Below are 24,537 nucleotides of genomic sequence, written 5' to 3'. Positions count from 1 at the left end.
CTAAGCGACGCTGGAATTACCAGGCGAATTAAGGTCATGTTCGAATTTTTGTCGCCGACAGAGGGTGGCTAATGCGGCTGGGCGTTGTCAAGGCTACTGGGATTGTTAGGATAATCTGTTAAGTGATGATACGAAGGTGTCCATGTATTTGTTACGGGGGTGTTTGGTTGTAGAGTCTGAGAGCAACTGATTGATTAGGAAAAGAAATGGGGGAGTATATTGGAGTAAATGTTTCGTTGGGTAAATTAGGGAGAGAGTGTGGTTGAGTGTATGGAGGAATAAGTTTGAAGGGTTCCGTAGAGATAAAGGGTCAAAAAGGGGTGCTGATTGTGGAACGTTTTTCGTGGATGATATGTCGAGATCCGGTGATCAGGTTTGTGTTCGTTTAAAGGTAGGTGGGTTGAGATGTTTGTTCAGATATTTTAGTGAAGTACAGTGGCAGCCTGGGTCTAAAAATACTGGTTACCTGGAGACAACGGGGGCCCACCCACAACTATAAGGCCGTTTAATTTTTATAAGAAATAAATAACATTTTCAAAAAAATACATTAGTGGCAAAAAGGTAGAATTAAAATTTTACACACAAATGTATATTTTTTTTAGTAATTACAGTGTTTACGGGGGCCCACTTCATCGGGGCCACAGGGCCCACTTGCTGTCGGGCAAGCTGACCCCCTGGCCGATCCGCCATTGGTGAATTTCTTTTTTTTTTAATTGTGGAGATATATCTAAGCATTATCATTGGAAATGCATGGTTTAGCACATTGCTGAATGCAATGTTGTGTAAAGGGTACAAGTTAAGCAAGGCAACTAAAGGAATTCGGAATTTCTGTTGCTTCATTATGATTGCAAACGTTTAAATATTGTTGTTGGCATTCAATGGTGACTGCTGAAACAGTAAATTCTTTTCATTCTTCGATTTAACTCTCTGGTGTTGGTGCGCTTAAAATTGCAGCAGTTCGTTAGCTTTGTAAACATGCGGTGTAATGTGCAACGCGTGTTCAAAATTTCATACTTTCAAAAGTCACTATGAATCGATATTGAAAACCCATCTATAGTACGCGCTCACATTCCTCAGAATTATAGATGAAAAAAGTATTAAATACAGGAAATGTGTGACAAAAACTAAAACGACGTATTTATATGTATTAAAATGACACGTTTCTGCCGCTCCAGTTACACGAGCGAAATTTTATTTCGTCATACGAGCATTTGAAGTTATTTCTCATTCAAAAGTCTAAAAACTGTTGAGCGAAAACAGGATTTCATTTCTGTGTCGTGCGAGACAAAAGTAATTTCGGGTCCTCCTTTTTGAAAAAATTGTTTAAAAATATTTCCCAAATAAAGCCTGAAACGCTCTACCCAAACATTAAAAGTTTTGTAACATTAGGTACTTCAAAAGGGACCGCCCCATTTTTTGACATTTTAAAAAATTAATAATACCACAGTTACAGTTAAATACAGTTTAATCCAAAGGAGTTCTTTCCCCTGCTTTAATTTCCCCAGATTAAATCAAAGTCCGAAAGCTACAAAAACGTTTGGTCTTCGGTCGACAATGTCGAGGAACATCGCCGACCGCAGCGTTCGTTACAGAAATTCATCATCCTCAAACATATCCGCTCGCGCCACATATACCCTGACATAAATTTCATGCTGTTGAATGCGTGTCCCCGTCGAGAACAGGAATGAGCCACAATTTCCTCGGGCATCTTTTCGTGACGTTGGCAAGAAAAAGCACTGTTACTCTATCTTTCGCGATATAGGTATACGTTCGCTTTTCAAGTCATCTATTTGACGAATAGTGGATCACTAGGAAATATAGTACCGGAAATCAGTGCGAAAACTGATTGTGAGAGTCTGGATTTAGAATGGTACACTTTTACAAATGAGCAGATATATTCCACTCGAATAAATCACTTATACCTTCCATACTTACAGTAATAGAAAAATATTATTGTAAAGTTTATTTATTGCAAAAATGTGCACCTCGCTATCTTGACTAAAAAAAAGTTAGAAGCGAATCATTTTATCAATCATATTGCTATGAAAATAGTGCGTGTTTCCTAAATTTCAGAGAGATGCAATAAACATCCCCTACCTACTGTATATAGGTACACTTTCTAGTAATTCGCTCAGTAAACGATTATTTATCAACGTGGCGCTTTATTAATTAATTACATTTCATTTTCTGAACAGTACAAGATGGTCCAAGGTTGTCGTTCACATTTACCTGGATGCCCATTAAAAATCAGCTCCATTCAGTTGCTACCCTAGTTTTTCGTCAAGCAGAAAGCTTGTACAGTCCTATCCCCGGGTGTTTCAAAGTGTGCCGTTCAATCTCTGCGCGTCAAAGAGCTCGGACGTGACATTTTTCTGTCACGATGTTGTGATAACGAAGAAGTTACGGGAACAGATTGGCGCATGTCCCTGCATTGGCGATGCATAGCGTAACGCATGCCATTCCACGGTTCACCAAGTGAAATCGTTTGTTTTCCCGGGCACAGAGGAATCAATGGAAGTTTTCGGCAGCGCAAAAGGCGGATTCGTTTACGGGGAGCGAACGTCACAAATGCGATTGCGCGCTGAAGAATCCAGCGAGGCGAGGCGAGTGGCATGCAAGGGACGAGCCGGAAAACAAGAATGGCAACACTTTATTATGTGAACCTCGGTTTTCCCTAAACCGTTTGATCTTCATCGACTCGTGAATGTTTCCGCGCGTTCCGCGAGCGTTCGATGTTAATTGGAAAATCGTTTCTGCCCATGGGTGAACCGTAAAAATCGCAGCCTGTCCGAATTCCGCGGAGCAATTCCCAGTCATCCTCCACCCTCCGCCGCTCCCCGCCACTGACCATCTATTTTTTTGTTCGGTTCCTCTCCCGCAGCGAATTCCACCACTATTTTGATGGCGGAATCGGTGAACGAGTAACGAGGCAATTATTATTCCGTGTACGAACGCCGAAATATGGGGGAGAGCGAAGGGGTGCGCGGGGCCGCGAAGGTGGTTGGATCAGCAGTTCCTCGAAGCAGAAGAGGAGAAAAAAATATGTATCTCCGTGAGAGCCGAGGGAACGCCTCTCACGACGACGGCGGCGACGAAAGAACGTGGGATGTAGGAACATACATACGTAGATACTGGGTTACTGGGAGGCGGGTGGCTATAAACTCTATAAAGTACGGAACGCTGACTCAATCTTCGCGTAGGAAACTCGCGTTTCCCTATTCACAAAAGGAATACTCCTGGGAGCATTAGTTCAATCGTATTCCTGTTGAAGGATTTGAATTACGCGTGTTCGCGTGGTCTGCGAAATGATAAAAATGAATACACGGGTTTGCAGGCCGCGGCGGAACCGCACTCAATATCTACGTACCCGTGAATGTCGAAGACTCGTTTTGCTAAAATTGAATGTCAGCTGTAGAATGGAAGTACAATAGGGCTAAATGCGGAATAATCGTTTTTTAATTGTGAAATGGAAACAATTGGTGTTTATTAGGTTTCATTTTGGAAATGTGATCGGGCTTTTGAAACAAAAGAAAATGGATGGCATGTTGCTTGTTATAATTGTATAGGGTGGATTGTGTAAATAACGCCACCTAAATATCCCTTCCAAACGTGATGGTAGACAAACATATTTTATATGCAATTTGAATAGTACCAAGGGACCAATATGCTGTAAGAATTATTTCTAAGATCATTTTTTTCGAGTTTTCAAACAATTATTAATATTTTAGTAAACATTATTAATATTTTTGTTCATAACTTTTTCTAATTGTTTAAACAATGGATAAAATTTGTACGATTTGATAGATCTAATTGAAAAAAGAAACTTCCAGGGGCTAATTGCACCTCCTTAGAGTGATTTGGGCAGCAAAAAAATTAGAAATCCCCAACGTATCCACAAAGTTTCAGAATTTTTTGATTTCCATTTTTTTGAAAAGTAATAGGTGTGATCTATACCACAGAAGTATTTAAGAAAAATATTTCCATAGACACGGGTTCTATAAACATTTATTTTTGGAATGCAATTATATCGAAGCGTGGCCTTATAATAACACACTGACGTGCTCATAGTGTCCTCCATTTTAAAGTCAAGCATAATTCTAGGTGTAACTTAAAGAGTTTGTATCTAAAGAGCAAATGAATTTACGATCCACTTTTATTGGAACAGTTTCTTAATTTTAGGCTCTAGAATACACATGTTATTTTTATTTCAGCCATCCTGTATATTGCTTTAACCATACGAAATTCAGCAAATATCTGAGAAATGTCACCAATCCTTATCGAAGCTATCGGAAAACGTAAAGATGCATGGTACAGTAAACAAGGCACGCTTGTCGAAAGCCACAATGGGAGCGAGGAAGCGGTTCCCAGCAGGAAGAGATTGTATCGGCAACGAAGGCGCTCTATTCTAGTCAGTTCATCGCGATAATTCGCTGGCATTGGACCATTCTGAGCGTACAATAGTCCCAAAACGCTTTCATATTTTTCGGGTACAAGTTTCGTCGCCCTTTTTTTTTCTCACCCACTGCATCGCCGACATGGCGGAGCAGTAAATCAGCGTAGGCAGTAAATCACTTATAAATTCAGAGGTGCATTTTCCCACATCTTGGCCCTGTTCTACGTACCTTCCACGAAGAGGAAATATCCTTCGGGATTTTTCGCCAGTACACGAAGAGCTTTTATCGTCATTTCGGCCAGGGAAGGGTCGCCGCTTCCGTTCGTGTTCCGATCGACGTCGAAGTCCATGTGGGAATAAGAGAACAGACCTGAAATCATCGAACGCCGTTTCACTGTGAGTCACGACGCTATCACGCGAATAATTTCGAGCAATCCCCTCCTCCCTCGAATGTTTAACTCTGAAAACAAATCAAGCTCAGAGTTTGCGCTGTGCCTCGCTGACTGAGAAATACTTTACTCGCGCAGTAATGAAAATTGTAATTTCCATATCCTCTAGTGTTTCTGCGTAAACGCATCGCCAATGGATTGGCGAGGTTTTCCCGATGAAAATGAGTCCAAACACGACCTCATTCGCGTTATTTTTAGTCATACACGATGTTCAATTTGGTTACAGAATTTTGAGGCCCGTTTGAATTATGTGTAATTAAAAATAGCCTGATTAAGGTCGTGTTTGTACTCATTTTCATCGGGAAACCCTCGCCTATACATTAGTAGGACTCTTATGACGATTTGATAGACTATATAGAAGTTTAATTTTTTCAAAAACCTTGCGTCACTCAAATTGTTAACAAATCGATTGACGCGTACTAGACATAGATCAATACATTTAATGTTCTACACCATTTCCAATGACAGTGATATATTTCAGAAGTTTTCAAATCCAAGGACACATTAAATTTATTGTATGCGTTCTAAGGAAAAGTCAAAAATTCGAAGGGATGGTCACTGATGCCCATGTGTAATTCGTAGTGCAATATTTGCACGTACGCAGCACTCAATAAAATAAATACAGGAGGATTTGTAAGAGTACGTTTGAAATGGAAACGTTCGCGAATTATGAAATGAAATATTGCTGCTTCATCGCAAAAAGATGTTCGATTTGTCTTCCTCCTATTTAAACGCATACAACTCAGCAGGATTCTTGGTTGAAAACGGGATAGATTCAGAAACACAAGTCTTCCCTTTATTTCTCGACAACAATAGTGAACTGCCTGCCTCGCCTCACCTGAAGTTTCAAGTTCCAAGGGATGTTAACTATATCATGCTTTTCAATTGTCACATAATAGAGAAGTCATAAAGGAAACATCTCGCAACTCGGTAACGATTCATTCTTCAATTCAGATTTACTAGCACAGTCCTGTTTATTCTGACGACTACTGTGTGCGTGCAAAGTTTGCACGAATGTTTGAATTCCCTATTTATTTTGGAAATTAATTGCCTCGACTGTGGATACAGCCACTTCGTATCTCTTCTTTTCTTCGTTTACTGGTATCAGCAGTTCGTTAATCGCGAACTTCGGAGAGAATGCAATGTCGCATTCAGCAGTTAGGAACTGAGTAGATACATATTAACTGTAAACGTGTCTTTTACTGAAATTTAATTCGCTCCCTCGCTCATTATTTCTCTGTCGCCAAATTCCAACGCGTTTTCCACGGTTGACCAAGCATTTGCGTCAATTTCGTAAGTAGAACGTTCCAGTAATTAATTGAGAGCCAATACCGATCCTTATTCGCGAGTCCCGATGGGAATCAACAGCCACGTTCGGTAGACCCTCTGTAATCTCAAATTCAAACGTCACACCGCTTATAATTAGGGCGAACTAACTACGACCTAACTGTGTTCAAGGATTAATGCAATCATGCGCGATTGATAATTGTTTAACACTGTAATGCACGAATCGTATTATTCAATCCGTGTTACCCGTCCACATTTAATATTTATTAGCAAGCCGAGTCTCTATAAATATCTCAAAAGCTCGTGGATTCGAAGATGTAGAAAAATGTACAGAAATTTAAATAATTTCGATGGAAAAATATTTTTCGAAGTGCTTAAAGTTATTAATGCACTGTAATATAATCTTGAAATGACTTTGCCCTTCAGAATAATTAAAATTCTATCAGGCACTCCCTTTTTTGTATTTTCGAATCAAAGACAAGTATTCGAAAATTCAGTTACTGGTAATTAATCCTGTTGGAACAGGATTTTCGTATCTTGTACAATATTTTTTCAATCCACTCACGCTATTCTGTCCACAATTGCCAGAATTTTGAAAACATTATTTTATACGAATAGTAGGTGCATTACTGAAAATTTGAGTTTTACTGGTATGTCCAAATGGGCGAAGTTCTCTTGTTTATTTTAATAAAGAGCATTGCATATCAGAATATTTAAAACATTACTTTACAAAATCACATAAAAATTTCAAGAATTGAATAGGGAAAAAGCTTAATAAATTATTTCATTTTCATTGTAATTTTCTCGACTGATCCCAAACTGTACTGCCTCTGTTTCTCCGCTTCTTAAAATCAGAAGACTGCCCAATCTAGCAAGGAAGAAAGAAGAGATACGTGAATAGTCCCTGGGGGTATGCAATAAATAACCACAGCTTGTTTAACACATCGTTCTGAAAAAAACGGGAGTACTAAATGCGTTCACAGTGAAATAACAATTCGCGTGCATAGACTCTATGAAATGTTCTACAAGGTGTCCCCTTTAAAACAACCCACAGAAATATCTTCTTCAGTTGCGACAATACAGAAAAGTATTTCACGTGTAATTCGAATAGTATCAAAGGGCGAACACGCCGCCTGAAATACCATTTGAAATTTATCGAATACCCTCGAGGACACGCCATTTATTCATCACGGATGATTTTCAATTCCGCTCGCTAACGAATCTCGTGCTGCCGAAGCTCAATACCGAACGCAATAAAAACGTGGTTTTGTTCGTTACCCAGCAGATGGTTCACTTTTCGTGGGTCCACGTTCTCGAACTGCTCCTTGTTAGCGACGTATTTCGCGGCCACGTTCCGCAACCGGTGGTTCCTGGACCATTCCTCGATCAGATTCCTTCCGTCCAATCGCCTACCCTCCTTATCCGGCTCCTCTGGGTCCTGGACCACCTTCGGTACGAAATGACGCCTGCCCCCGCCGAGCACCACCTAGATCGATCGTGATTTCATTGGCGCGTATTTTATCGAGACGGATAAAACTGGATTTCGCGTAATAAAGCCAGACACAATCGGCGGACGGGAGTAGCACGGGGATAGATCGGATCCGCGGTATTAACCTTCGACTGTTCGGCGAGCATAAGGCCAGAAATCGATTCACCGTTTCAATAGACTAGCTACCGTTCACCGTGTAAAATTGTCGACGATTTTCGTCATCCACATTTGCGACTTTCACCGTCGATATTTAAGTTCGTGGAAATCCGTGCTTGGGAAGTCTTGGTCTAAATTTATGTAATTCGTCTTATTCCGAATATGCGGTGAAGCGATACGGATTGACACATTACGCGAGCCTGGGTAAAAGATTTTGCGTGATTTGGATTTTTAATGGTGAAACTGCGTCATCGTGAATTTGTATAGCTAATGATTGGGTCTGGTTGTCGATAATTTGATGAATTCTTTGAGACTTTGAATAAGCGTTCGAGATAATGTAGTTTATGGTTAGTTGTTGGTGGGATGAGAAGGATAAGATAAGCGTTTGAGAAAATTACAGGGAATCGTGAAAAAATGTAGTTTTAATTTTGGAAGCGTGGTAACGAAAAGCGATTTGTGAACTCAGAATCCTTTAGTTACAGGATTTAGTAGGTAAAATTTCTGCATTAAATTCACCTTATTTTCCTTCCACCTCGGACCAAAACTGTATAAATGAAGATTACCGAGAATAATCATCCTAAAGAAATAATTCTACTGCGCTTCGCGTCACAAGAAACCGTATTCAACATACTTCGCACTTTATTTCCGACTGAAAACACATTGTCTTTATTATTAAATTGTGCATTTTAGAATTAATTTCGGTGGGTTTTAATATTTTCCAAATTGTCCCGGTCACCCGTGCTTCAACGAAGTTATAATTTAATTTTCACTTCGTCCGAAAACACTTCCGCTTTTAATTATTTCAACAATTATTAAACCGCGCGTGTACAGTCGCAGCTCCCCGCGACGAAGCTGGAATTAATAATTCTTGATACGAAACGCGTGCGAAACTTATGCACACAGCCGGGTCTAGTCAATTTTCAGCTCGCTCTCGCTTTGTTCCGGGCCTTTCATTTTCAGACCGACGGTTTTCGAAAGTTCTTCTCATACGCGTGCCCGTGTTCCATCAGAGAACCGTGATCCCAGAAGCAATTTTGCAGAATTTCAAAGTCAACCGAAGGGAAACGTTCTCCCGTGTTGCCTGCGAGATTTTCCATTTCGGTGATTGCGGGTTTTGTCTTTTAGGTGCTCGAAATAGAAATCGCATGTAAAGGAGATTGCGAACAAGCGACCTACATCGCGTGCTTTTTATATTTGCAACGTCGGCAAACGTGCGTGACATGTTGGGCAACATTTTTTTAAAATAAAACAGACGTATTCACCTCATTCAGCATGAATGAAGTAGCATTTGGTACACGCGCGTTTCACATTTAAGAGGTCCATTATCCCCGTACATCTAAAAACTTGACTGAAATTTTCAAACGACTTTTCTGCCCATTTTACCCAAACGTGGACGAAGAAAGTGGGTCACTGGTTTTATATTAATTCGTGGGTTGTGTGTAATATTTATCGGAAGGAATCACGCGTGCATTTATTCGATAAAGGGATTGCATTTTTTAAACTTCTGTATCGTGTCAGGTTTCAGTTTCTTTTTTAAGTTTTAATTTAACACGATGTATGTTGATAGTCGTGTCACCTTTCTCGGGAGAAAAATGGAAATGAAAATCTGGCGATATTCAGGATTATTTTATGTATCTAAGAAAGGATGAGACGTACCAAGTGTGGATTGATATATTAATTGAAATTTGTTCACCATTACGTTGTACTATCCTGGTCTCGTTTAGTTGGCACTTTTAAAAGGACAATTTTTAAACGACAGTTTTCTCTGAGATTTTACTACTCCGCGAAACGAAAGGCAGAATACACCGGGCCCGCCCCTGAATCTTGCTATGTTAAGCAAGCAATTAAAAAACATGTATGCTAATAAGGCTGATCTACGGAACGAGAAATTCAGCACAGCGTGCTGCTACGAAACACATGCACTCCGGGCCTTAACATAATAAAATATTCAATTTTTCGAGGCATCTGATTTGCATAAATACATTCAGGGAAATTCCCGCGATTTTTACAACCGCTCATCTCCTTCCGTCCGCAGGGCCTTATTGACTTTCCATAAGGAGTTACCCAAACACGAATTTCATTCGATTTCCGCTGGCTCCTCCCTTTCAGGCAAAATAGATATAGTATTCCAGTTCGTTTTGCGCATTAATCCTGCATCTTATTTACATAGAATGCATGTGCTATGGTTTCTTATAAATAGCTCAATTTTTCGGCCGATCAAAGTACAATGACCCTTTAACTCTTCGTTGACACTCTGGGTGTGAGCCACCCATAAGCTGATTTTGAAGCTCTGTACCTTCTATATTGAAAATAAATACCTTTTTTCCAAAGCCGACTTACAAACTATTTTTTCTCTGAAAATATTACATCTGAACAATAACTCTGTAGATTTTTAGCTTCTAATATTGGAATTTGTAAAAGCTAAAATGTTCTGAAGATTTTCTTCGTATTTTCTCGACACATGGAAGTCTAGATTTTTTTTACAAAAACTGTGATGAAATTTCAATAAAAAAATATTGGAATACATTCTGCAGACCTTAAAATTGACCCATGATTTTTTTCATGACGATTGGATTCTTCAGGTAAGAATAGCAGTCGTTCAAAAATTGTTCTGGGTATGAGCCATCCAGGTATGTCAAAGTTGAACGAAAAAAGAGGTGTGTCAACGAGGGGTTAAAAATCGATTTGTTCGTTTTCACATTTTCTGAAATACGTACGTTTCAAGAATGCTCTCTCCAAATTTTATGAAGAAATTCGCAAAATTGACGGAGATATAGTATTTTCCGTAAAACGGTGTAAAGCGCGCGACTGAGCCGCGCGGAACTTTGAACGCGTTTTCCTCAGAGTGACATTTTTCAACCGCGTTGACAGTCTACAGAGAAAACTATACTTCCAAATGAGCAAGGGTATTTATTGTACGAAAAACCCGTCGCTATTACTTGACGATCAGTTTTTTTCAATTAACGACCTGCTTTTATTGTTTTTATCAACATTTCCCCAATGTTGTACCCCGAAAACATGATTTATTTTCAGTGGGCCGCTATTTTGTAATTTTTTGCGACTGACTTTTTTTAATAGGCTTCCAGTTTCTAAATATTTTTGAATTCGGATTAACCATATGGCCCGGGCACTGTCAACGCGACAAGCACGATTTTGCCGCAGCGCACATTTTGGCAAAGAGTATACAGGAAACGGACTTATGAATTTGATTGAAAAAAATTTTGTCTTACCCTTCGATACGTGCATCATTAACTATACAAAGCAATACATTGATTTACTTGCGTTGTTTGCTTGTAATAAATTCCCGAAAACACCCTTACATTTCGAACCGTCACAGTGATCTGCCCCTTAAGAACATCATCCACTTCAGATATATTCTACATACTTTCCACTTCCCTTCATCCAAACGTCTTTCATATCACATTCCTAACTCCTTACAGAAGATCAAAACAATTCTATTTTCGAGCCACGTTACAAATTACCTTAGACATCTTTCCCAACATGCATCCATCACTTTCACGAATCGTGGGGCGAGAAACAACGTTGAAGGTAAGGAACGAAGCGGTCGCAGACTCCGCGCGATCGAGTTACGCCAGATAGATCTAGTCCCCATCGGTCGGATTGGAAAGCTTCCATTCGCCAGGGAAGTCATCCCCGTGAACCTTTAATTCCTTCTGTCTGCGGGGAAAACTCACCCCGGAGCTCCGAGCGGGACGGACTTTAACGAGCAGAAAGTTTTGCATGGAACTTTCGCATAAAAGCCGTAGCCGCTGCACCGCTACCTTTTCCCTTCCCTATTGTATCTGTCTAGGAATGTCATCGACCAGTCGTCTTACACCGATTGGCCTGCCCAAAGTCGAAACTTCCCTCGCACCGAGCCCTGCAGTCCTCGCTCCTCTTTAACGTCATCTATGATCACTGGATATTCCACCGAGTCTGTTCGTTCAATTGGGAGTCCCATCAAGGACGAGGATGAAACCAGAATCTTATCCCCCTCCTGGCTTCGTTTTAACGATGACAGGGAAGTTTCCAGGCGCAGGACGTGACGCGCCGCGGAAACTTACCGCCCGACTATCGAAAGCCTCGCGAATATCGAAACTCGCCTGCAGAAAGCAACCCGATACGGGGCCCGCGTTCGAAGGAAATTTCAAATCGGTAGACCGGCAGGCGGGACGACGGAAATTTCGAATTTATCGCCCGTGCGTTTCCCCTGTGAGCTTCCGTTCAGGAGAAATCAGTCGCATAAATCGGACGCGTGACCACTCGAGACGTTTCCTCTGATTTTCCAGACTCAATCCCGCGGCTCCGCCACAGACCGAATGCTTACAAGTATTTCGACGTTCCCGGGGCTCTGTGCCCGGCAGAAAACAATCTCTCGACTCGCAGCAATGTTTTTCAGTTCGATAAGCTTCCTTGTTCACCCCCTCTCACCCCGTGGCGTTACACCGAGCGCCACCTGCTGCGGAACAATGTCAATAAATCGCTAGATGGAACGTAGATTCGGTTCTCGCTGTCGGCTTGGATACCCCTCCCTCCCACCTGCGCGAAAGATACGCTTTAATTCCGGGTTTTCGGCGCCACGCTTCCATTGAATATTTTTGAAACGTTGATACCACCGATTCGTACGCTGCTGAATGGATCCGCGGAATCCTTCGTTGCGGTATTCCTGGCCGAAACATTCGCGAGCCAGTAATCTATGCTGTTGCACATTTTCGTTCCGTAGTTTTTTTGTTGCTCGCTGTATTTCGAACCGAAATTGTGGTGGAATAACAGTTTAATTCGGATGCAACGAGCAGAGTGAAAGTAATAACTTTGCAGTACACTATTTTATCAGTTATCTAGAGTTGTAGGGTATTTGAAATTCGTTAAACAGAAGGAATAGGACTTGGGTACAATTCCTTCATAATTGCGCATTTAACTATAATACATTGCAAAAATTCAGAAAGCTTTACTCTTAACCGGTGACGTGGAGTCTGGGAGAGTTCTGCAGAATTATTTTCCCTATATTTTCCTTCCTTTCATTCGACCTTCTTTTTAGAATATGTCGTGTCATGAAGACAACTTTCATGGTTTTGAATGAAACATGCAAAAGTATAATTTTAAATATGTAATACAGTTACTAAGCTCCAGTACCTATATGTTAAAAATAAATTTAAAATTGACAGTGCTAGATTATTAAAGAGAAGTCTGTGACACTCCACGTCACCGTTTATGTCACAAAGTCTAACGTTACCGGTTAAAGGTTAATCTTGTGAATCTAAGAAGCTACTTTTGATTCTAATAGCGACGTTGACTCGATGCATTTATACGAAATCTACGATTTTTTCCAACATCAAGACCATCGTGTCAGAACCAGCCTCGGTCATTCATAGAAACAAGCTTTAAGCTCTGAAAGAAATACCCCGAATTCATGCTTCACCACCCTCGATATTCAGCCCTCCCTGGTTCGTCGGGTTACGCTCAATCACGTGGCGAAATAGTATCTCCACCGGAGTTCTGTGTTTCGCGCAGCCGACCCCCGAGAGACTCGTCGCGAATCCTCGCACGTATCCGACCACGGGAGCCACAAAATGGAGGTAAAGACCGCGCAGAGTCTGCCAGCCGTGTGACACGGCCAGTTAAGCTAAAGTATAATCCCGTACGTTGATGTTACGACCGGGCTCGTCCTCGAGCAGCTGACGTGCGATGTCCTTGCAAGAGGTTCGCGCAGCAGGTGGCAACTTGCCGTCATCCTCCCAGTAACGGCTGGCTGCATGCGCGTAAAGGGTGGCTGGCGTCGCGTGTGTCACCCTAGTGGTCGTCACCAATCCCGTTGATTTACCTGCGAACAGAAAAGTCGAATTATGGACACGGCCGCGGTGAACCTGTCGACGAACAGCTAGCAGCGCGAGTGTTTCATAAATCACGTCGCGAGAGGGGTGAATAAAGTTTGGGTTACCGATTTGGTTGAAAGTTTGCGCGTGGTTAATACGCGGCATGAATAATTGTGTATTAAACGCGCGGAGCGTATTGTGCGAGGCTCTGTGAGAAAATCGAGCTCGATGTTTCGTCTCTTCTGGGTCTCCTATGCGCGGCTACGTACATACCTATGTGTGCGAGCGAGATTCTTTCAAGTGAACCATGTGGCGATGGTTAAATGTTAATAAGCATGTGTATATATACCTGGAATGATTATATCATGGCAGATGAACTGTGTCTGTAACTTAATTACTGCTTTGGTCTTGTGCGTGGGTATATATGGAGGTTCTAGGGAAGCAAAACTTTCAACTCTATTATCTTGCGAACTTTATAGCAGAGCGCCCTATGCGTTTAGTACACTGCTGCGCATGGTGTGCACCTAGCTATATGCAAAATTTGAAGCTCGAGCACTCCCCTTCGCAGACGGATCACTCACTGTGCGTTCAGAACCAGCGCTTTGACTCTATTGTGCACCCACTGCATCTACACCCAGCTACTAAGTAGTTTTTGGGTGCAGAGCGGTGGAAACAAGTAGATTAGCGCATTGCTGTGTCCGATGATGTGTCTGGTTTACAGTGGGTGTTTTGCTGTGTTGTGTTCCTTTGCGAGATTATGTAGGGTGCTTGGCATCAGGTAGAAGTAAGGCTGATTCTGTTAGAAACTAGTGGAATTTTATTGTGGAAGGCGAACAAGGTGAGTTGTTAGGTAATATTCCACAGCTCGATTGGTTTAATAGACACGTGTTGAATATTATAAGCTGTTATATTTTGCCAGAACAGGCACGATACTAAAAGAGATTGATATTAAAAGAAAAAGGAAATCATTTTATTATAAACAATAGAAATACTTAATACTGGTATTAGCTTCTATTATTTACCGTTTTACCGGCAAGCAGAAGGAGGAAGGACCCTTCCTCGCGATCTTTGAGTCGAAGGAAACGCGCTTCCTATTTTATTAAGCGCAGCTAATTCAAACTCCTCTAGTTGAGTAAATCCGACACACTAAATTATTTTGCTGCTTCCAACAGATTCTGTGCGACAAACTAAGACGAAAATGAAGAGTAACGAAATTGGGATGGGCATCTCGTATTTTAGTTATTAATATTTAGAAATTCGAGTCCGATGCCCCTGAAGCACGGCAATTCGGCGATCAGCGCCTCGCCTTGTGTAGGTCAGTAGGACTTTGTACAGTCGAAAGACGATGACGCATGGGTACAGCTTATCTCAGAGAAGTAGTAAGGAATGCTGCAAGCTGTTTTTGGACTGCGACTGTAGCCGGCCTTACTAGGCAACCTTCGACCTTTCACATTCCCCTTGGAACAATATTACCTACATAACCTCAAACTGTTATACCCATAGCCCGAGGATGGTTATCCAACAAAGATTCTAAGGCATAGTACCACCATCACCACTATGAACCTTAATAAAATGCAAAGTAGATCAAATATCTAGGGACTCAAATCGACTATAGTCAAGGACCAATTAGCAATCACCCAGGTACACACCCTGAACAAACTTCTCCTGAACCGAGTTCACCAGGACCAAATTCCTCTAATCTCACTAATTATTTAATAGCATTCTCTTTTACTCGCCATAGAAGGGGGAAAGAAATGCCTTAGCGTCGAGGAACCAAAACCCAGCAAGTTTTTGGACGAGGAGGAGGCGGGTTAGCGTGGTCGTAAATGAATTCCGCAGGCGTCGTTGGGATACTTTCGTCGTTCGTTCAGAATTGTATTTTAATTAAGCGGATGTTCGCGGAATCTCCTTAGCAGTTCCCGGCAAAAGTCTCTCCCCGCTGTAGACGGGTTAACAGATTAAGTTGGCACGCGGAGGTCCGTGTTCCAGGGGATTAGCAATTACCTTAAGTGGACCGACGGTTGGATGCTAATCGGTTCGAGTGTGTCGATACAAGATCCTTCATCAAAGCACAGCACTGGATCCTTTGATCTTGCGCATCTAGGCCTTCAATTATGATTTAGCATAACCAACGGACACCACCGTGGCGGGCGTCTATCTAGCAGCGTGTCCCTGGGTGCCAGGTCAATTAGCAGGCATTTTGAAGGGCAGGATCGGAATCGTAGGGGCAACAGATGGGTTCAATTATGAGTTAGCCTAACCAAGGGAGGAAGACGAGCCCTGTGCAGGGCTCTGAGGGCCCTGACTCGATGTTCAATAAGCGTGTCAAGGTGCAAGCTGGAAACTGTTGAGGGCAGTGAATGGAGCAGTTCACTTGTGGTGAAAGGGATTCATTGCTCGGTGGTAATGGGTTTCATATACAGTAGACCCTCCCGCACCCGAACCCCCACTATTTGAATACTCTAATACCCGTATGTTCTATTATCCAAGCAGCCATTTCGTAGCGACGTTTACATACAATCTTATGCATACTTTCCTGTATTCGGCCGAGAAAACTTTCAGCAGATAGTATCGCTGCGGAAACCTTTAAAGCAAACTTTAAGAATTTTGACGAAACGGGTTTAATTTGGAAGGCACTACCATAAAAAAAGTTAGTCAGTTTCCCATTGTTAATTCACGTAACAACAATTTTTTAAATAATATATCCTTTGACATCGATTCTTTAAGATTACAGAATTTTCACCCATCAATAGACGAACCTGCTACCTAGTAGATAATGAGTTACTAATCACAGTATTTGCCCACTGCCCACTGACGTTTTTTTATTATTTTCATTATCCATGAATAGTTACACTCGTTACAAGGTTTACTTTTAAGGGGTCATGCTCAGTCAGGAGGCCGAAAAAAGGGTGGTCTTTGGAAATTTTTTATTCCAAAAATATAACACATTTCTCAAAAATTTTTTTTCCTTTTAAGGGTTGCATCTAGTACCGTGCATCGTAATTTTTCATTTAAAAATATTTATCAATAACTAAGTTATTGTCTATCACTCGAAGGTTCTCTAAAAAAAAGGCTTCTGCGGTGACCACTGCTGCTTGAAAGTCGATCATCTGAAATAAAAAATTCAAAAGAATTTACTTATTATATTATATTATCCAGTATTTGAACGAAGGATTTTTTTATCCGATGCTTAGTTTTCTTTTAATTGACGAAACATTTACTTTAAACATCAGCCATTTTTTCCCACACCAATATTTCGAAAAATCCTTCGTTCAAATACTACATAATATAATATAATAAGTAAATTCTTTTGAATTTTTTATTTTAGATGATCGACTTTCGAGCAGCAGTGATCACCGCAGAAACCTTTTTTTAAGAGAACCTTCGAGTGATGGACCATAACTTAGTTATTGATCAATATTTTTAAATAAAAAAATTACGATGCACGGTACTAGATGCAATCCTTAAAAGGAAAAAAGATTTTTTGAGAAATCTGTTATAGCTTTTGAGTGAAAAATTTCCAAATACCACCCTTTTTTCGACCTCCTGACTGAGCATGGCCCCTTAATCCACTAATCCCTCTTTCCAAGTTCCATAAAATCCTCATCCTCGCATCGCGCCATCTTAGGCTCCATCCCGAATAAACTTCGGGACCTCTAACAATTACGCCAAGAAACCTATAGTTGCCATCAAAGCCCGAAGCCCATAATTGCCTTCAGACGCAAGGAACTGAAACTTGCAATCAAATCTGCAATAGACTCGATGTCTTGCAATTTCTAGCCTGCAGCTACACTGGGTACTACCGAACATACATAGTCAAACAACATAGAACTCCAACTACCTGACAGAACGTCTCAGGTGAATAAATAGCAGAAAATGATAAAAGGGCTGATTTGACAACAACGTTCTCATCCACAGTTTCAGGTGATCGGTTGCACGATTCGTGGATGCCAGTGTAAGTTCTTTGGTAATTCGACCAAGATCGTTTCGTTATGGTTCCATAACTTCGGCCGCAATCTTGGTGTAATTTATTTTTAACCGGTCTGGGTCTCACGCAAAATAGAGGAATTTTTCAGCGGTCGCGTACTCTGGTCGGACGATGGCGAGGAAGGAAAGTTGAACCACCCGGTGGATATTAACGTTGGAGATTGTTTTTGATCCACAATAGCGGGCAGCTTAATTTGTCCGGGCTGGGGGACGGCGGTATTTTTCTTTTTTTGTAATTTCAACGCTCTGGGAACGCAACTTTCGTTTCTTTTGCGTAAGCAATTTCCGCGCCCTCTCTTTCGTTCAATTACCGTAAATTCAGGTGACCCTAGGCGAGCTGCTGGAAAAATGGTTCAATTTTATTTCAGCGAGGATTCTGAAAGCATCTTTGCGTTTTCAGATTGGTTTACTTTTAACCGCTGCCCCTTTGGCCGCTTTCCTTAACCGTGAATTCGATTACATGCAACAGCAACTGCGAGGAAATGAAGTCCTGGAACGACACCGCAGTTCGTTTACTTTTACCTTATTAATGTCATGATAGCATTTCGTTGCTGGAAAGTAACTGAAAAATCCGCGTACCTCCGCCAGCTTTTCTTGTAATTAACATTGCTCGTAGCAAACAGTGCCTCGCACCGCTCGTTCTTTACAAATGAAATTATATTCACCACGATTATCACAAGCAGTGGTCAGTTACAATTAGAGGATAAAGGTACGAAAGCTGTGTTATCAACGAATGTGCTTAACAAATATGACACTTGTAACTGTAGAAACAAGCTGGGGGAATATGTACTGGATGTGAAATTGCTACATGTTAATGTGTCTAAAACTGAATGAGGCACTCAAAGACGTCATAGGATTGTATTAATTAAATTTCCTGTAATACGAAGGCATGCTTGCTTTCCTAAAATGGCAAAATATATATTTAAATACTCATTCTGTAGTCTATTCCAGGACAAGCAATCAAATCGTAATAAAAAAATAGTGATTAATGGCAAGGAACGTTCCATTCTCATTGCGGAAGGGAGACATCGCATTTTAAAAATTATTCTCCACATTATGTTCAATTTCAGAATCAGTAGTTCACTAATGATTGCGTACTTGTGACCCGATTTGAAGCGTTATGCTGAGTTTAAGCTGGGTTTACACCTGACGAGTGTCCGGCCGAGTAAGCCCACTGAACCGAGCACTCGCCCAGTTTGAACGCATATTCTAGTACTCGGCCGAGTAATCCGGCGGGCAAGATTCTCACTCGGTCGAGTAGCAAACCGATGACTCGGCCGAGTCACTCGTCAGGTGTAAACCTACCTTTAGGTACGCTTACGCGTGAACGGCTGATCCCCGTCTGACCACTTACTGAGCGTTACTACTTGCCCGTGGCACGGGTCAAAGAAACAGTTCGCCGATTGGCATTTTCTTATTTCCGCTACGCAATCTGCTGGCGAAAATTAAAGCAGTCTAATCGGGTTAGCTGTCACACGTTTGTTTGTTTGTTTTTATTGTTTTCCAGCTGTCACATGTAATTGGCAGTATTGGGAATTTCGACTGTTTGATAATCGAGTTTGTAAAATTTAACAGCTTATTTAATGACAAAAACATTATTGCAGTATTTCAATTCTTGTGTGACACCAGTCCTGTAACGCGATTGACCCGATTACAGAGCTTACTTTAGTAGATGGCGCTCTCACAGTATTTCCCAATAGAGTCAAAAAATAAATCTACTCCACCATTCCCACTTTATTTACCGATCATGATCCTGCTATAACCTAGACTGTGCATGATGATTTTACTTGCCAAGAAATACTGCTTTTGAACAAACAGATTATTGAAATATGGATACAAGTTTCTGCAGTGACTTTATTATTGTATTTTATTGTATTTACTTACTTCATTTATAACATTTCTTCAACCATCTGTATGAACTATTTAAAAGAATTATCATGTTATGGTATCCACGGTCGCCCGACCTTAACTAACCCAATTGAGAATTTGGGGAACGAACTGGATATGAAAATATGAACTTTACCAAATAAATCGAATAGACGCCGTCATTAATTCAAACGGTCATATCCAAACAAGGCGGCAGTGGTGGGCAGAATTTGGAGAAAAATATTTCAAATACTATTTTCAATAATAAATTTGAAATAGAACGCCAAATTTCGGCAAATAAGATATTTTTCTTCTGGTAACCTGGTGCATAAAATAAATTATTGTAACTTTGTATTTCAAATATTTCCCCACAATGAAAGTATTTGTAGTTTAAGTAGATTATAGTAGTATTTATAGTTAAGTTAGATTAAGTACTCCTTCGAGGGCACAAAAGGTTACTATTTACTATTTAAAAAAGTATTTTACCCAGCTGTACAAAATGAGCCCCTCTATTTTCAGTATCCTTAAAATAAAATACTGTTTCAAAAACTTTTGTGTAACAAAAAAAAAATTTATTCTCGTAGTTATACACACGATTTAAAATAAAATAGAATATTCACTATTTTCTGTTTGAAATTGTATTTTGTCCAGCTCTGCAAGGCGGATACATTAATAATAAAAAAAATATAAGATTACTAACAGACGTTTTGATAAGATTCTCAAAAGTTTCCAACAGGAACGGCATGCAGAAACTACCTCGGTAGAAACTTCTCAACCCTACATCTCTCTACTGTTACAAATCCAAATGGTTCACAAACCACGCGAAACCTTATATTTTCTCTCGGCATGGAGCATATTTTATTATTTCCTTGTCCTCGTCCAATCTACATCCTCCACAAGGGAAGCGGTCGCGATTCAAAGGATGAAGAATAAATGTTCATGCAACGATACGAGCACCACTTCTGCCGTGCGGAACAATATTTTCGGTCTCTCTCTCTCTCTCTCTAAAAAAAAGGGGGAAATCTCGAGACCGTGGCACTTTAAAAGCGGCACTCCGCGACGCGATGGCGACAAGATAAACCGTAATTTACATATAAACACTGGCGAGCGGGCGTTTGCATGCAAATTAAAATAAAGGAACGATGAAGTTTCTTTGGATGGGAGGATTCGCGAGGGGGCTAACGGCGCGTCGAAAAAGGGCCAGCGCCCGCTTCCCCGAACGGAGGGATTCCTGTGATTCGTGCATTTCCGCGGGGGCGTTTAGAGAGGAACAATTTCGAAGTACTGACACACTTTTGGATCCGAGATAATACATATTTGGGAGATTTGCAAGGCGAGCGATAAAAGATGAAGGTGGAGGTAAGAGCTTTGCTGAACATACTTCGACCTCCGGAAACGAGCTTCCACCATGCATTCCACTTTGGATACGACGACAGTCGAAGGCGTATCTTTCTTCTGAATTTTTTCCCTCGCACCGGATTTCTCAGGAAACGTTCCTCTCGGAATATATTGTGGAATAAATTTGACGGTTTATACAACAGTTTACTGTACACAGTACAACACTGCATGTTTCACTATCCGAATTAATGGAGAGAGATTACAGGAGGAGAAAATAATGAGAAATAATATAATTTTCTAAATAGGAACATTTATTTTCTGAAGTGACGCTCAGTTTCAGCAATTCCTCAATATACACTGCCACTTTGATAATATCAATAGGTTTTAATAACTCGTGGTCCGTAAATCCCTTAGAATCCTACCAAACACACAGCACAAATGTTAATAATCGAATTTTTAATTAAATTTTGAGCCAGAGGTTTGAGATAAAATCGATTTAAAGACCTGCGGTGTGTGGGTCGCTGAATATTAAAGAAATAACTAGGTCGAATGGAGAAAGTATTATTAGGGAATAGACAAAGTGTACAAAATATTTATAGTAAGGTATTTGCTGTAGCAAACGTGTTCGGAATGCTTAATGTTAGGTTACATATCAGAACTTTCGAGTTACTTGATACCTCGTGGGCAAGCCAGAGTAATAAACACGTCGATCTCAACAAACTTTTGATAAATCTACAACGGAATTGAAGGGCGAGCCGATATGTGTTTCTAGCAACTTTAAAGATAAATCTTAGAAAGTTTACCAAGGTAAACCGTAAGCGCAACCTAATTATAGTCTAAGGAAGGAATAATATTATCAGTTAGCAAAGTGGCAACCATCATTAAATTTCTCCACACACCGAAGTTAATACATTTCAGCTTCTTGTTCTCCATATATTTCTCTTCACATTCTTATCCGAGAGGAATATTAAAAGCAAACATTTACAGTGTGAAAATACATGTACGAAATTAACTATTTGCAGATATATTATTGTTCTGATACATGCGCACCTTTCTTCTTTTATCACTTGGGAATACGATTCTTTTCTTCCAACAATTTCATATTTCAAATTGGAAATATCATTTTAAGAAACTAAATCTAGATTTCGGATGGGAACAAATGCGACTTATCTTCGTGATATAACCCAAGTAGAGAACTAATCAAAGAATACATTCCTTTGAGCTGAGGATCCGGGTGAAAGTAGGCCCAGTCGTCCGAGAGACACTATTACATTTGTTACAATTAGACAAACTCGTAGGAAAATATCATCCATAGTAAACTCAATACACACAACGTCAATCCTACACTTGCATCGATAGGATCAAGGGAGATTTCGAAACACAAAACGACCATAATTCCCTATACACTTCGCACTATCTCTTCTAACTTTTTAATAGGGGAGACCGGGGTAAAGTGAACCTCGGGGTAAAATGAGCTTCCTTAATTTGTTCTTTAACGATAGAATATATTTACAAACTTTGGTGACGTAATAAATGTATGTAATATAAGAATGATAATTATGCACATTCAGATACCGAAAAATGTAAATTTATTTAAAAAATTAGAAATTAATTTTTAGAGACTTCCGATTGGTTTTCTTTTCCATTTAGCTTTTCGGATAAATTAGTCATAAATGTGTTATTTTAACTCCAGATTTTCTCTGCGTGTTTAAAACAAGCTTATAAACATACACGTACACGCGTTTGCGAAAACATTAATCCTAACATTATTAAAGAATTAATTTTCCCCGGATAGGAGTTCACTTTACCCCATACATGGGGTAAAGTGATACCACTTATATCATTTCTTTCAAGTTGAAATTTAATATACTCAAAGTTTATTTTAAGTATTGCTATTCCTCATTTATCAACAGTAATGTTTAAATTATATTATAAATCTATCTCCACGCATTTTTATTGAAAGGAAAAAATTTTATTTGACTTCAAACTTTTTCGGGCTCACTTTACCCCGGTCTCCCCTATAAGATTACTGTGCCCATGTTTACGGAACACGTTCGCCTTACTTTTACCTTAAAAATCCCGCCAGACACCCAATACACTCATAAGAGAACGACACCAAGCGCGGCTGCTCGTAATGCTAAGTGGAAATTACTCAAGGTTTTATTTTCACCGTGTCAACGTCTCCGCCGCAAAATATCGCTGCAATAAAGCACAAGCGTTGGTCTCCTCGGCGACGGTGCCAGACGCAATCTCATTTAGAATCACATGACGTATCTGGGCTTTCCATTAAACTGCCTTTCGTCGGGCTTTCTACCTTCTCACGTCCTCCCATCGGAACCCACCTCGTCCTCGCGCACCGTCTAGGACAATCACACAGATGAGGCGCACTTTCTCCCCGAAAGATGAAAAGCAACAGAAGAAAATGACAGGGGATAAGCGTCGGGTACTCGCAAAGACCTAGAGAAGGACCGTGGACGAGACGCTGCGAGACAAGAATTTCGAATGCTCGCGGCGAGATTGAATCCCCTCTGCGAAATTCCAGGTAACCACGAGGTAAGAGCGCGCATGGTTGGTGGCGCAGCTATGTACACCGTAAAATCATTCAGACATCAAAGTAGGTAAGCATGATTCGAGCACCGAGGCAAGCACGCTTGAAAGAAATACCAGGAAATAAGGATCACTCGCGAGGAACACTGTTCGACTGATGATGAAATCGCGCAGATTTCTTTTTATATAAATCGAAAGTATAGGTTACAAAGATGGCAGAAATGAAAATTAAAGACGCTACCAAAAGCTGGTCTGACCTGGTGGGATCAACAAAGGAGGAATAGAGGGAAGCAGAAAAAAGTAAGAGGAAGAGAACGACAAAATCGTCTGTCCAAATTATCTTTATTGTATAAAAATATATTGTAATGAATGCATGATAATAAATTAATGATAGATAATAGTTAGAAAAAATTAATGATAATAAACGATAATACCAATGAAATCATAACAGTGGATAAGTAATTATGCTAATTAACCATTACATTTATGATAATCTTGTGGATAAGAAAGTTTACAAAAGTGATTCGACAATAATTTTCACAATGACTGCAACCAGCGAACACTGTTTCTTTTATAGCTTCACCAGCGAGACAGTCTAGACTCTAAACATATCACTGCAAAGACTGCTCGGAACTATCAAGTTCAATCATTTTTTTAAACCTTCATATCGACAAAAGTATCATAAATGTAATGGTTAATTACCACTGTCATGATTTCAAACTTATGACTTCGCTATAGCTTTGCCACTAAATGCTACGTATCATGTTTATCTATTAGAGCTTAGACGCACCTGCTATCTCAGCCTTCACTCAACTCCCATTAATTCCAAATGCAGGATGCACGAAACCAAAAAATAAGATCCCACTACTTTCTACCTGAATTGTTACCGCCACTTAGCATCCAAATTTGGGACATTGTTGTAGCTCTATTACGAAGTATTCCATAGTGCCTTGCAGAGACATAGCGATGTCGTAAACGCAGCAGGCTGTGAAGCTGGCAGGACTTGTAGACAAATCAAGACCTCTGGGATGTAATGTATTCATCCCTGATAGACCAAGAGATTGCTCCTAAGCAGATGTTCCCAGACGTTTCCCACAGATCTCTGAACCCAGTCACCATGTCACCTTGCGTTATCTGATACGATCCAAACGTTATCTCGACTTTCACCTCTCCCTCTATCCCAAAAAATTCCTTAAAAACGGAAATTTGACC

At 40.4% G+C, this 24,537-nt stretch overlaps 1 protein-coding gene across 1 annotated transcript in view; it reads right to left on the bottom strand.

The window, feature by feature from the left end:
* The window catches only part of LOC143378790 (alkaline phosphatase), a 355,608-nt gene that overhangs the window by 61,744 nt on the left and 269,327 nt on the right, over nucleotides 1–24,537 (bottom strand). Inside the window, exons 4-6 of the mRNA XM_076830761.1 lie at nucleotides 13,417–13,595; nucleotides 7,408–7,615; nucleotides 4,623–4,763 (exon numbers count right to left, since the gene is read on the bottom strand). Coding sequence (XP_076686876.1) covers nucleotides 4,623–4,763; nucleotides 7,408–7,615; nucleotides 13,417–13,595 — 528 coding nt within the window. The remainder of the gene's footprint in view (nucleotides 1–4,622; nucleotides 4,764–7,407; nucleotides 7,616–13,416; nucleotides 13,596–24,537) is intronic.

Source organism: Andrena cerasifolii, chromosome 2 (genome assembly GCF_050908995.1).
Source record: "Andrena cerasifolii isolate SP2316 chromosome 2, iyAndCera1_principal, whole genome shotgun sequence".
Lineage (NCBI taxonomy): Eukaryota > Metazoa > Arthropoda > Insecta > Hymenoptera > Andrenidae > Andrena > Andrena cerasifolii.
Note: the sequence above shows the minus strand (reverse complement) of the source record. Positions and strands in the feature narration are given on the sequence as shown.